We start from the raw sequence: 13700 nt of genomic DNA on the forward strand, positions 1-13700 counted from the left end.
GTGTTTTCTGCACAGGAGCAGCAGTCCACTGTATCAGATGTAGAGGAGATTCTGGAGGATGAGATGCAAGAAAGTGTAGCTGAAGAGCAGGAGCCAAGTGAAGAGACATCATCTCACGAGACTGATCCTCAGACATTCTCAGCAAAAGTGACAGCTGTGCCTTCAACACCAGTGTTCTCATTTAGGTAAGGGTTCGTTGGAGTTGTCCTGTGCTTTGAGTCACTGTCAAATCAACTCCTGAAAACTATTTTTTTGTGTGTTTACTTCAGCTTTAGCCCTGCCAGCTCCCCACATCAAGGCACTTCTGAGACCAAATCTCCAGCTTTCCTGTTCTCTCTGAACTCCGGTCCTAGCACACCAGGCTTCTCTGGATTTGGATTTGACGTGGGCGCATCACAGGAAGAGGTGAGGATTGAGCAAAGGGAATAAGTGATCTGACAGAAATCTGTTTTTTTTTTTTTGGGTTTGGGAATTACTTCCAAGTTTCTTTGCAGGACTCATCTTTTTCCTTCACTGGCCCTCTTTTCAACAAGAAGGTAATGTGCTTTTACTTCTTTTCTTCTCTTTACACGGACCTGAACAAAGAAAATATCAACTTTGTTCTTCTCTTTCCAGAAAACCCTTGAATCCAAGCCTTCAAGCTGTATGTATCAAATACCAGATTTCGTTTTTGTGACGTGTGTTACTTGTTGTGAACTACAGGTATGTGTATGATTTACAGGCCCTGAGTTCCTGTTTGATCAACCTGAGCAAAGTGAAGACTTCCAGTTTGCCTTTGCCTCCAAAAACCCATCAGCTAACAAAGAACCCAGCAAGGATGATTTTCCATTTTCATTCAACTTTTGAGAGTTCTTTGAAAAACATCTGAAATGCTGTTTTGGTTGGAGGTTAAGTTCCTGACTTCTTTTTCTCAGCAATGCTCCTATTAAGTGAGCAGTACAGTTCAAGGTAAAGGATAGATGTTGCTTCTCTAATGGATTTTTATTTTGTCGTTCTGCGATGTGGTTCCTATTAATGTGTACGAGTTCAGATTGATTTTAATAGCTATCACAAGACAATGAACATAATTCTAATAGGTTCATAGATGCATAACCTTTATTGAAGATAAAGCTGTCATATCAAAATAACATACAACATAAATGTCTTTACAGAGTTCCCTGTTTCAAGTTCAGTAGAAGTTTGTTCAGTTTTCTTACACAGTGTAACAAACGGTCTTGATATTTTATGATTTGCTGTTCAGTTTACTTAATGGCAGAAGTAGAGTGTCAGTCCAACACATTAAATAAAATACACACACAAAAAACATCTCATTGGTCCCTTGTATCACACACATTCACATTCTGACATTAAAGGTATGAAATATATATCAGATGAAACCAACCAAAATTTAGATGCTGTCATTTTTAGCTACTGAAACATGTCAGAGCATGACCAGCAACCTTCTCTTAATCAAGGTTACTGGTCACATTATTCAGAATTAGTTCATGTGATTTCACACCAAACTGCATACAGTCTGTTGCATGTTGTTCAGTAGTTAGTCTGTACAACGTGAAGTTTAATGGCACACCTGGTTGTCTGTTCTTAGCAGTGATATGAGTAGCCTCACTTGCACCTTGGCACAAGGTTACAAAAATGTTCTATTTAATAAATGAATACTGGAAAATGCACTTCTACATGATTTAATGTACTGCAGCTTCTATAACACTGACTACAGACTGAGATCACTGCAGTTATTTAGAGTATAAGGGTGTATTTCTGTGTTTAGTCAAGAGCCCGGTCTTTCAATTTGAGAGGACAATGAAATGCAGTAAAGGAATCAAACCAGGGACTTGCTGCTCAGGACATCTGCAGCCACTCATCTGTCAGGCCGACACTGTGTTCTCAGGGGTCTGAGAGCAGAAGTTTTGCAAACAAACACAAGCAAACTGTGTGCTTGGAGGGAGAGTTGGGCTGGAGAACAGGAAATCTGCACAATATGTGAGTGCAGATGTGCAGGGACGAAGCATTACAGGTCACAGGATGGAGAGATAGGGTTTAAAAAGTGCAGGGAAACCTAGCCTAGAAACCTGCGTCGATGCTGATGGAGCGTCGAGTCACGTGTTCAATCTCTCCCGGGACATATTCGCAGAAGCTGGTTTGGTACTTGGCCAACATCCTCAGCATAGGCCGCAGATTAAACCACCACTGGACCTTGGGCATGCGGTGCCTGAGAAACAGAGGATACTGATTAAAAATGGAGCTAGTTGTTTGACAAACACGGCAAATTTGTATTTTTGCGCTGCTTACTCAAAATCCGTCTGATCCTTTAGTTCAGAGACGGGAACGAATGAGATGACCTTCCTCTTGAGGGCGAGCACGCAGGCTGTTTCTGGCGAGTTGGCAAACACACGGCCTGGTGGGGAAATATTGAATCAACATACCTCTGAGCACATCAGGTCATGAGTGGCGTTGTACAGTAACAGTATCCCTACCTTGTCTGAAGTGTTCAGTCAACTTCTCTGAGATCCACTGGATAGCCCTCACACCCAACTTAGTGCCAAAATTTCTATCAAAGGGAGAAGGTGCCCCTCCCTGTAGCACACACATGCAAACTGAGTATGAATGTGTTGCAGGACTGCCAGTTCACAATGAAAGTATGTCACAGTAACTTAATCAGTCCGGTGGTTAGCAGTGTTTCTGGTAGCTCCGTACCTGCTGGAGGTGTCCCAACACATTGACTCTGCAGTCAAAGATGCCCTTCCCCTCTGCTGAGTACAGCCTGTGGATGAAGTCTGTAGTGTAGTTTTCATGGCATTTTTCATTCCTGGTATGACAAAGAAAACAGTCAACAAAGGGAAAGTCTCATAATGTAATTCTGCAGGCAGATCCAGATTAAAGTACAACAGCTCTAACAACTTCTAGATCAGCTCCCATAAGATTTTGTACAATAATGTTTCCCATATAAGAAAATGAAGGTAATTTGTGTGAACTTCAGATTGAACATGTAGCGCCATGATTAAATGAAATTGCTAAATGATTGTTTAACTCTTTGATTTATGACCAAACATTTGCAAACTAGTTAAGTCACTGTTATTTGTGTAGCACATTTCAAACAGACATTGAGCCAAAATGCTTTCAAATAGAGAAATAAGACCAACGTTACAAATTTACCAAACATGTTTATGTATTAATGCTAAAACCAATATCATTTAGAATACAAATTTACCTAACAAGTTCAAATACTAAGCTGAAGACCCTAAAACATTACATATAATACACATTTACCTGACTCGTTTAAATATTATGGTTAAGAACCTCTAATAGCATATAGTCCAAATGTACCTGAATTAACCTAAATATTAAGGTTAGGAACCTACATTATATACTCTACTAAATTACCTAGCTAATCAAAAAAATAAGTATATTTGGAAGACACCTCCAACTAAAGATGCTCCCATCAGCCTCAGCTGTACTTTGCTAAACCTGCTACATAACACCTGCTCAGCATCAGCATTGTTACTGTGTGTTAGTGCACAGACGTTAGTATTTAAAATCACTTGTCAGAATTCAACCTCACAGAGTAATGAGCATGGCTGTCGTGTATCGTTTCAATAAAATGGTAAATATACATATTTGTGCACCGTTTTGTTCATTTACATTTAGCATGATGGCAGCCGAAGCAATAAATGGCACATAGATGATAAGACGTACAGACGGTTTTATTAGCCTCTGCAACCAGCACTGTATGAGAATCTCTGAATATGTGTTACGTACCTGAGCACCAGTCCTCGCTGGATGTCCTTCTTCATCTTCTCTGTCAAATGCTCCACGTTGGTCTGTCAACACGACACATAATGTCAGACACAGAGTGCTGGAAACCTTGCATACAAAAGAACAAAACAAAGAGTTTCCCCCCCCTTTTGGTCTTACTTTGAGGTCATGGATGTTGATGGGTTCCTCAAAGATGTAGGCTGCATCAGCACCCACAGCCATACCAGTGGAGGTTGCCAGATAGCCGCAGAATCCCCCCATAGTCTCCACCACAAACACTCGTCTCTTGGTCCCGCTGGCAGACTGCTTGATCTTGTCGCAACCCTGAAGAAGAATTTGAAATTGCAATTATGCAGAGGCATTTGTGGTCTGAAAGTCAAGTCAAACTTACCTGTAATTAACCGAGAATAACCAGAAAGGAGATGTTTAAAAATACATACGCTGCTCCTTACAGAAAGGATTTCCAAGACAAAGCACTGCTGGTGTCATAAGTATGTTCTTAATGCATATTAATAGAGAGATAAACTGCAGTGTCTCTATCTCCTTGCTCTGAATGCTTGAACATAAGCAGTAAAACATTGTCACCTGCTCTGATTATGTATGAGGAGTTTGAAGTCTATCTCAGTAACACAGCAGCATATATTAGACGTGATGTTTCCTGGTTCAGCCTCTGTTCATCTTTAACCTGAAACATCAAAGTCACCCCGTTAATTTGCCATCTGCTCCGCATTACCTCCATGGCAGCGTTGACGGCGGTGTCTGCTCCCAGGCTGAAGTCAGTTCCGGGGATGTTGTTGCTGATGGTAGCAGGGATAACACACATGGGGATGCAGAGCTCATCGTTGTAACTCCGGGCTTCAAACAGCTGCAGCACACCGTGGTACGCCTGTGAAAGTCGCAGAGAGGTAGACTGAGACATTGCCAAAATGTGCAAATGAATGCACAACTAATTCAGTTTGAACACTTTGAAGAGTTGAGTCTCGTAATTTTACCTCAAACCCTCCGATTACAAGCAGAGCTGAGATTTTGAACTTGGTGATGTTTTCCACAATCTTCTCCATGTGTTTGCCGGGAAGAGTTCTGAAGAGGAACATGACATCACTGTCTGTCATCATATTGTCTAACTCTAAACTTTGCTGCATCCATTTTATTTATTTTTAAATGTGTCTCTTGCAGATGTTGAAGTACACTTGAAATTACATCATCTAATAATTAATATTAACGAAAGCAAGATGGACCGTTCACCCACCGTTTCGTCCCCAGCAGTGAGCCCCCCTGGCCCGTCCATCCAGCCACATTGCCCCACTTCATCTCAAACAACTGTGGACAGACAGGTGGCACAATAGTTTCCTCTCAGTCTCCTACATTTTACTGCGTGACTGCTAAAATGTCCATCAGTGTGATGAAGACGTGGCCTCACCGCTCCATTGGCGAGCCCTTGATAGCCATCATTGACAGCGTAGACCTTGTGTCCGTGAGCGAGCGCCACCCTTACAGCGGACCTCACGGCTGCATTCATCCCTCCAGATGGAGCTCCCACATTCAGAATAGCCAAAGTGAAGTTGCTCTGAGGGAGACATAAGCAAGCACATTGGAGTTTAGATTCTGTATTTTTTATTTTTTTAACATATTTTAAGGCGTTTCTCCGTGTGTGTGTGTGTGTGTGTGTGTAGGTGTGTGTGTGTGTGTGTGTGAGAAACCTACTTGAGTCTGGGCAGGCTTCTGGAAGGCAAGGAGCTTGTAGATATTCCAGTTGTTCTCAAAACTCCTGAAAGAATATTATTAGTTTTAGCCTAACTTTGCTTTATTTTGGGTTTGCAATTCAATATATGAGGTGTGTCAGAAAGGTTTCAGGACTGGTGTCACAAAATATATATTTTATATAGTTTTCCTCTTCATAATAATCCCCCTGGAGTCTAACACACTTCCCCAGCCTTCTCTGCCACGCCGCCATGCACTCCTGGAAGGATTCTTCCAGGATCCTCCACAGCTCCGCCATCTTGATGTTGTCCGTGTCTTCAAAACAAGTCCCCTTGATGACCCACTTGAGCTTGGGGAAGAGGAAACAACCCGATGGAGCCAGGTGGGGTGAGTAGGGAGATTGCTCCAGCACGGAGATGTTCTTCTCAGCCAGGAACTGTTGGGTGCTCAGAGCGTTGTGAGCAGGCGCGTTGTCATGGTGAAGCAGCCACGACTTGTCCTGCCACACCTCTCACATGATCTCTTTGTAAACGTGCTGGCTGATCGTCTGGCCCTGTGGCAAGAACTGGCAGTGGACGATGCCCCTCACATCGAAGAGTACGATCACCATGACTTTGACTTTGGATTTTGACTGTCTTACTTTCTTCGGCCTTGGCAACGTCGGACTCTTCCACTGAAGGCTCTGGTGTTTGGTCTCCAGGTTGTACTCGAAGATCCATGACTCATCACCAGTGATGACTCTGCCGAGCAAGTCTGGTTTGGTTTCAAGACGCTCGAGGATGTCCTGACACAGCTGCGTGTGTCGGTCCTTCTGGTCATTGTTCAGCAGTTTCGGCACCATCTTTGCGCAGACTTTCGGCATGCCCAAATCTTCAGTGATGATCTTCCAGACGTTGTCCCGGTTCATGCTCAGCTCATTTGCGGTCAGTCGAACTGTCAACGTTGGCCTCAGTCCTTGAAGAGCTGAGGTCACAGTTATATACTCCAGGGCGATTACTTTGAAGGGAAAAACTCGTTGTTTGTAGTTTGGGTTTGAAATATATCTTCTGTGACACCAGTCCTGGTACTTTTCTGACACACCTCGTACATAATGAAATCTCAGCTCTCACCCTCCTCGCAGTTTGATAGCCTCGTCAAACCTCTTCTCATTCATGGCCTTCTGCACCAGCTTAGTCTGCAAAGGACGACGCAGTACAATCTCACTCTTCTTATGGAGTCTGTCCATTAAAATAAATCACAGATGAGAGGAGGAGAGAGACTCACCATCTCCACACACTCCATCAGAGGCAGGCGGACTGCATGGTTGCCCGACAGACCGATGACACAGGCCGGGGTGTCGGGAGAGGCCTCCATCAGGGCAATCACTGCCTCCACACCCAACTTACTGCTCTGCAAACACACGCAGTAACATACACATGATAAAAGACACTGACGATGAACGCTGAGAATATAACCTCCTGCTCATTAGTAATTTCTCGTACTGACTGTGGAGCTGATGTAAATACACATGAAGATTACAGCATGTATCAGTTTACTAAGGATGAGTAGGACACTTGGAAGCAGGAAGATGAGTGTGTGCAGATCTTTTTAGTAGCCTTTTAGTATCAGTACTTCTTATTAAGTATTATGGCACATATATAAAAGTTTATCATAAAAAACCAAAAGCAGAAATTGTGTTAAAATTCATCCAAGTCATGCGTTTTCGTAGAAATTCTGAGTTGGGTCAGACTGTTGTAATGCCTAGCAGAAGTTAACTTTGCACACTTGATTCAGAAAAATGGTTAAAATATTAACCAGATCTCTGTTTGCAGTGTCTCAGTAACACATTTTATTGCACACCTGCTTAAGAGTCAAGGTATTGTCAATGGAAATGGTTAACTGTTTCTACAAAGGCTGCTGCATTTGAGGCAAAATGATCCTAAAAACAAATCATTTATATTACCTCAAAATGTCATGTCCGTCAAGTTTCTGTTCATGTGTGCACATTTATGTCTTGTCTTTCTTGTTTTATTTTGAAGTCACTAACCGGTTGTCTCTGTCCTATACTTACTTCCTGCACCCACCTGCTCCCTGATGGCTTTCCCTCACCCGTGTCCCATCTCCCCTCATTACCTCGTGTTTATTATCTTGTGTGTCTCACAGTCTCGTTGCCAGTTTGTTACACTTCACAATCTTCGTACCAGCGTTATCAGTCACAGTCATAGTCTGCTTTGTTACGACCTCATTCTTCTGCTTTCCACCTTGTCTTTTGCCTGCCGATTTTGGATACCTCTGCCTGTTTGGATCGACCACCTGATACCGACCTCTGCCTGTTAATAAACCTGTCTTTTGCCTGAACCTTTTCTGCCGTTGTGTCCACCCGTTCTGCTCACAGTGAGTTCTTGACACAAAAATGTGTACAGGTGTCGAAATGAGTGAAACATAAAATATGTCATCCAGCTCACCAGTATTCTGTCGAACGCTGAGGGGATTCCTCCTCGCTGGACATGGCCGAGAACAGTCACTCTGGTGTCGTAGCCCAATCGCTTCACCACCAGCTGCAAACAAACATGGAAGCATTTCCATGTGTTGATGAAATTCTCCAATATTACAACAAATCTTACAAAAGATCATAGCTGTTTCCCAACAAACTATCCTTGATATGTTCCTTTGTAAGAGTCAAACATCTTATCGGTAATATCTGCCACATGGTATGTTGTTTTGGTTGTTTTTTTTGCTATGGTATCTTACATTACCACACATAAAAACATCACAATAAACTTTATACGATGAAATAAATTTGCATTCTTTAGACATTTGAACGCAGAACTGAGTCGCTCCTGGTTGGTGGGCAGCTGTTACAAACATCTTTAAACTTACATCTTTTACATAGGTTGAGGAGATGGGCTTTCCATTTCTGTCAATGGCTCCTTCTGCAATGATTATAATGTTGAGTCTTGACCCCGTTGTGCGGCTCTGGAGGTAAAGAGATAAACAGATTAGCCAGTAAGTCATTGAGCACAATGCTTCTTCTCAGTTTGTATTTTAAAAGAAGCAAGGAGTGCGTCTATATTTCTCCTGCAGAACAGGTTGCACCTCTCCTGCGTATACATGCTGTTTGTATGTTTATGTGCCTGGGGCTACTAAATAGTCTGGACTGGCTTTTGTGTCTTACCGACTCTAGACGGGCGCACATGCGGTCCTCCCATCCCTCTTTGGGAGGAGCTTCAGGAATAAAAAGCCAGTCTGCTCCAGATGCCAGAGCTGACACCAAGGCCAAATACCTGCATTTATAACACAGAATTAAAACACCCTAATTAGTCCAATTCAGTGGCAGTGTAGAGGAGATGCTAAAATGGGTCAAAGGGTGACTCACCCACAGTGTCGCCCCATGACTTCCAGAACAAAAGTGCGCTGGTGGCTGTAGGAGGAACAAAACAGTTAGAAACAGGCCAATGCATTTTAGCAGCAACTATGTGAGCATGCAAACAGAGAACGAGCCGAGATCCATTAGAGCAAGTCTGGGCAAGATAGAAATCATGGCAGGCAGGCTTGAGTGAAGGAGCAGGGTTCTATGAAACGGATGTGGCGTACATGCATGTGTGATTGCATTCCATTAAAAGTAAATCACTCCCAACGCAGGTATGAATACAAATAAGGCAGGTGAAGGACTAATTATTATTAACATTGTCAATATGTCTGCTGAATATTTTTTATTATCAATCATTTTATATATAGAATTGTAAAATATGCCCACAATCATTTCTCTGAATCCAACAGACACAGTAAACTTACTCACATTTGACAACTGAAAACAGAAAATGTTTTGCATGTTTTGATCAGTTTAATCAACTAACTTCTCCTGTAGTCTTATATCATGCATATATGTATTACAGCTAAACATGTCCTCTGTTAAAGTTCCATCGTGGTGCATGTTGTGTGGTTGCTATAGCTTCATAACTTATTTAGTGAGAACTACTGAACAACCCGGGATCAGTTTTGTCGACGGACTCATAATAATCGCTTTGATTAAACAGCAGCTTCTTGAACGCTGTCCTTGTTCAGCATCGCCCAGCGCCTGACCTCTGTGCGGTTGTCATGATGGCGTCAATTATCTCCATGATGCGGTGCAGCGCAGAGTCGGCCCCGATGGTCATGTCAGTGCCGCAGAAGTCGTTGTCTATGGAGCCCACAAGCCCTACGATGTTTAGGTGGTCGTGCTGCTTGGCCAGAGAGTCTGTGATCCTTCCTGAAGTGGCACACGCATGATGTTCTTTTAACAGTCTATACAGTATAGGATGAAATGACACCTGGAAGGACTACTTCACCACAGAATTACATTTTCATTTACCCAGTTGTTTCCTAGACGCACTATGAATACACAACAGAACCAAACTTAAAGCTTACAGTAGCTTCTTGAGAGCCCCTCACCTTTCTGCACGAGTTCCTCCAGCAGGCCGCTCCACTCGCTGCGGAAGATGTTGGCTCCGGTGAGGCTGCCGTCTCCACCACACACACACAGGTTGGTGATGCCTTTCTTCACCAGGTTGAAAGCGGCGGCGAGCCTCCCCTCACGAGTTGTGAAGGCCTTGCAGCGGGCACTACCTATTATAGTCCCACCCTGCGGCAGAAGCGTTTTAAACAAGTCACCAACCAAGATAAGAACGGCAGAACTTTATAATCTGTGACTGGAAAATTTCATGCCAGCGACACCCACATTTATTCGTGTTGTTGCTGAGTGTGATCTAGACAGCTGTGGCTTCTAAGCTCTGGGTTGTGGCTGCTGCTATAGGTGGAAAGAAGATGAATCTAAGGAGTTCTGATATAATTACTGGGTAAAATAAGGATAAAAGAAAATATTCTACCACATAAAGTCAGGATTTTGTTGAAAATATTCCCATGAAACACAGTGAAAAGTGAAAATTACTCTTTTTTTTTTTGGTTTGAAATGCTTAAAATTGAAAATGGCACATAGACATTGTTTTGTGTCATAAATACAAACGGTTGAATATTAGAGACACACACAAACTGGGCTAATCTAAGTAGGAGTAGTGCAGCTTGCTGTGTCTTTAAGTGATAAGGCTGAAAAGCACATGCAGCAATGCTCCTTACCAGGTAATATGCAGTAATAGGGAGAGAAGAGACAAGAGGACATGGATGAAATAATAAGATATTGATTAAAACTATAAATGGAGAAACAGAGAGAAATAAAAGATGAGAAAGAAGCAACATTTCTAATTATTTTACAATTAAGCCACAATTGGCATTTAAAAAAAAAGGAAAACAGGTTTAAAATATCTAAAACTAAATGAACAATAGGTAAATTCAATGCAGCAGCTTCAGTTTCAGTGTCGCGTATGGATGACGGCTCACGTTGCACATGTCTACTGGGACACTTGATATGAGTGGATCCATTGTTGCCATCATGAACACCGGTGCTTTTACAACTGTGACCAGTGAAAATGCTCTTATGCTTATGGCTACCTTTACCACAGTCATGCTGAACCTACCAGCTGGATGATGTTGGTCACACTGTGCCAGTGGGCCAGTTTAATGTTGTCTCCTCCATCCACCAAGCCCTGGTATCCCTGTAAAGAAGAATATTGAATACTATTTCTGATATGTTTGCACTATTTCTGATATTCTGATATTTATATGTACATTTTTTATTTTTTGTTTTTTCCTGTGTCGTATCTGTGTACGTCTGTTGAAAGCTGCTGTCAACGATGTGAATTTCTCCGCCGTGAGATTAATAAAGGCATATCTTATCTTATCTTATCTTATATAACAGGAGCCAGTCAAGCAAGACGAAAGACCAAACTCACTATCATGACATCAATACAAACAGAAGGCTTGTTTTTACCTCGTAAATGAGATAGACCTTGGCTCCCACGTAGATGCCCATCCGGGTCACAGCTCGGACGGCGGCGTTCATCCCTGAGTCGAGCACAGTTGCACAAAACCATTACTAACGTCCTGAAGTTATGACACACGAGCTGTTGCACCATGGCTCTGCGTGGGGAAGTCAGGCAGTGTGGTGGGCATGATTTCATTATTATCAGTCAATCGAGCTTCATTTATAAAGCAGCAGTTCAGCGCAGCTCAAAGTGCATCGCGGATAAACCGATAACCAGACAGAACAAGTAGAGAGTGAAGCTAGATTATAAAACAATAGATAAATAAAATATTAGGACACGATGAAACAATAAAAAATACATTCAACATTTTACTTAAAGCACAAGTATGAGCATTTAAACATACTTAAAAGTACTGCTGTTTGACCCATTTTAAAATAATTTACTGTACAATACTCTGGTTGTAATTACTGATGCATTAATGTGGATTTATTGCCCTGAAACAGCGGTACGAGTTGCCGGATGTGGGAGGCGTACTTTTATTGAAGCTCTGGGAAAGCAACACAGTTTACTCTATTGCAACTAAAATACCTTCAAAATACACAGTTGAAAGCACTCATAATGCCAAAAGAGCCATTCTAGAATAACATCCTGTGTAAATACTCTTAAAATATAACCACTGATGCATGCTAGTGGACTTTATTACCCCGACACGTAGGCCACGTTGTGCCTGCACAGGGGGAAGTACTTTTATTTAAGTACTGTGATAGCAGCAATAGTACAAAAAACTACGATTATTACTTATTAATACATAATTTAAACAACAATGATCAGAATAACTGAAGCATTACTGTGGACATGATTGCCACAAGTGAAGATGGGCTTGTTTAATTACTTTATATACTGCTGGTAAGTAATAAAATCATATCTTAACCTAATAATAATAGTTATAATAATACATCATGATTACTTATTGATTATATTTGGCATTGCTATTCTGAAGCTGCAAAATAAATGTAGTGGAGCAAAGAGTAAAATACTTTCCAGACATGAAGCAGCATACTCAGGTAGAAATACTTGAGTAAATGTACTCAGTTACTCTCCTCCACTGTGTGTTATATAAACATATAGGCTCAGTGTGTCTGCAGGACATTGGTGACCTTTGACCCGCACAGGGCCCACGTTACCCACGTCCTTCAACGCTTAGCTCTCCTTCCGTTTACTTCTATTTTCAGTTAACAGCCACAAACAACGCTTTAATAATATTTTTGTGTGTTTTTTTGTGTCACCTTGTGCATCTCCACCGCTGGTCAGCACTGCCATGGCCCGACCAGCACACGTCATCTTCAGCTTCTCCAAGTCCACCGAGCACATGTTGGTTTTCTTCTGCTTACAAGTAGGGAAAAAAATAAATAAAAAAAAAAAAAAAACAGAAGACAATTCCCTAAAGTTGTTCGTGTCTAACTCCAGCTTCCTCGTTAGCAGCAGCAGCAGCAGCAGGTTAAGCCCGGAGACAACAACGTCCAGCGGTGACACCCACCTCCCCGCTGCTGACTCCGCCCCGTTCAAAGGAAGACACAGTGTCGAGTGTGCGCTTACTTTATAACCCCGCACCGCCCGCTCACAGCTGCATTCCTTCCGTCGTTGCTCCAAAAGGAATCCCCGCCCACTCGCGGAGCCCCCGATGGATTACAGCCGCGGGACAAGATCCACGGCACGTAGACTCTCAACAGGTTTAAGGAACACTGATTGTACTGGAAAGAGCGCCGCCCACCGATAACTACAGCTGCAACTAAACTAAACTGTTGACCTGTAGGTAAAAATGTACAGTTGTCTTCAAATTCATTCATAACCTTTCATTAAAGAAAAGGCAAAATTCACAATAGTCACTCAAATAACTAGAAACTGAAAAAGTAGTAATAAATAAAAATGTGCTAAATTATAATTTAGTGAAATAAAACATTGCTTTGAATTGTGTTTGAAAAGAATAATTTAAAAAAACAACACTTAACTGCAGTGATTTCCTCAAAGGGTTGTTCAACAAAATATTAGTTTAAGGGTCCCATCATGCTTGTTTGTTTGTTTGTTTGTTTTGAATATTTCTGTTGAACCACAGTTCAGTGTCATGATTTTCATTAAATCTTTACTTTTGTCACTTTGAATGTATTTCAGTGACAAAACTAAGTATAATATAGTTTAATAATACACTTTAAGACTGGCATTGCCACATAATAAGGCCAATAAAGTGACTACTGCCCTGTTTTAACCTTAATGTTTACATTAGAAAGATAATTTGCAAGAGTATCTATTATTGTAGTTTCTTAACCTTGTAAATTTGCATCATATATAATGTTGTAGGGCTTTAATTATGACATTTAAACTAGTCAGGTAAGTATTAAATATTGTATTATATAG

The 13700-nt window shown here is 41.7% G+C and overlaps 1 protein-coding gene across 1 annotated transcript; it reads right to left on the reverse strand.

The window, feature by feature from the left end:
- Positions 1-1073: 1073 nt before the first annotated feature.
- Positions 1074-12810, reverse strand: pfkla (phosphofructokinase, liver a). Its single transcript, XM_008287651.1, has 22 exons — positions 12575-12810; positions 11294-11367; positions 10941-11018; positions 9862-10051; positions 9514-9679; positions 8807-8851; positions 8606-8714; positions 8311-8406; positions 7896-7988; positions 6715-6840; positions 6561-6625; positions 5455-5518; positions 5171-5317; positions 5000-5070; positions 4743-4830; positions 4484-4636; positions 3910-4074; positions 3754-3815; positions 2692-2803; positions 2472-2571; positions 2287-2392; positions 1074-2206 (listed from the first exon to the last, which is right to left on the reverse strand). The coding sequence occupies exons 1-22, from the start codon at positions 12657-12659 to the stop codon at positions 2059-2061; spliced, it is 2343 nt and encodes a 780-aa protein (XP_008285873.1). The 5' UTR covers positions 12660-12810; the 3' UTR covers positions 1074-2058.
- Positions 12811-13700: the final 890 nt, after the last annotated feature.

Source organism: Stegastes partitus, unplaced genomic scaffold (genome assembly GCF_000690725.1).
Source record: "Stegastes partitus isolate 25-593 unplaced genomic scaffold, Stegastes_partitus-1.0.2 Scaffold511, whole genome shotgun sequence".
NCBI classification, from domain to species: Eukaryota; Metazoa; Chordata; class Actinopteri; family Pomacentridae; genus Stegastes; species Stegastes partitus.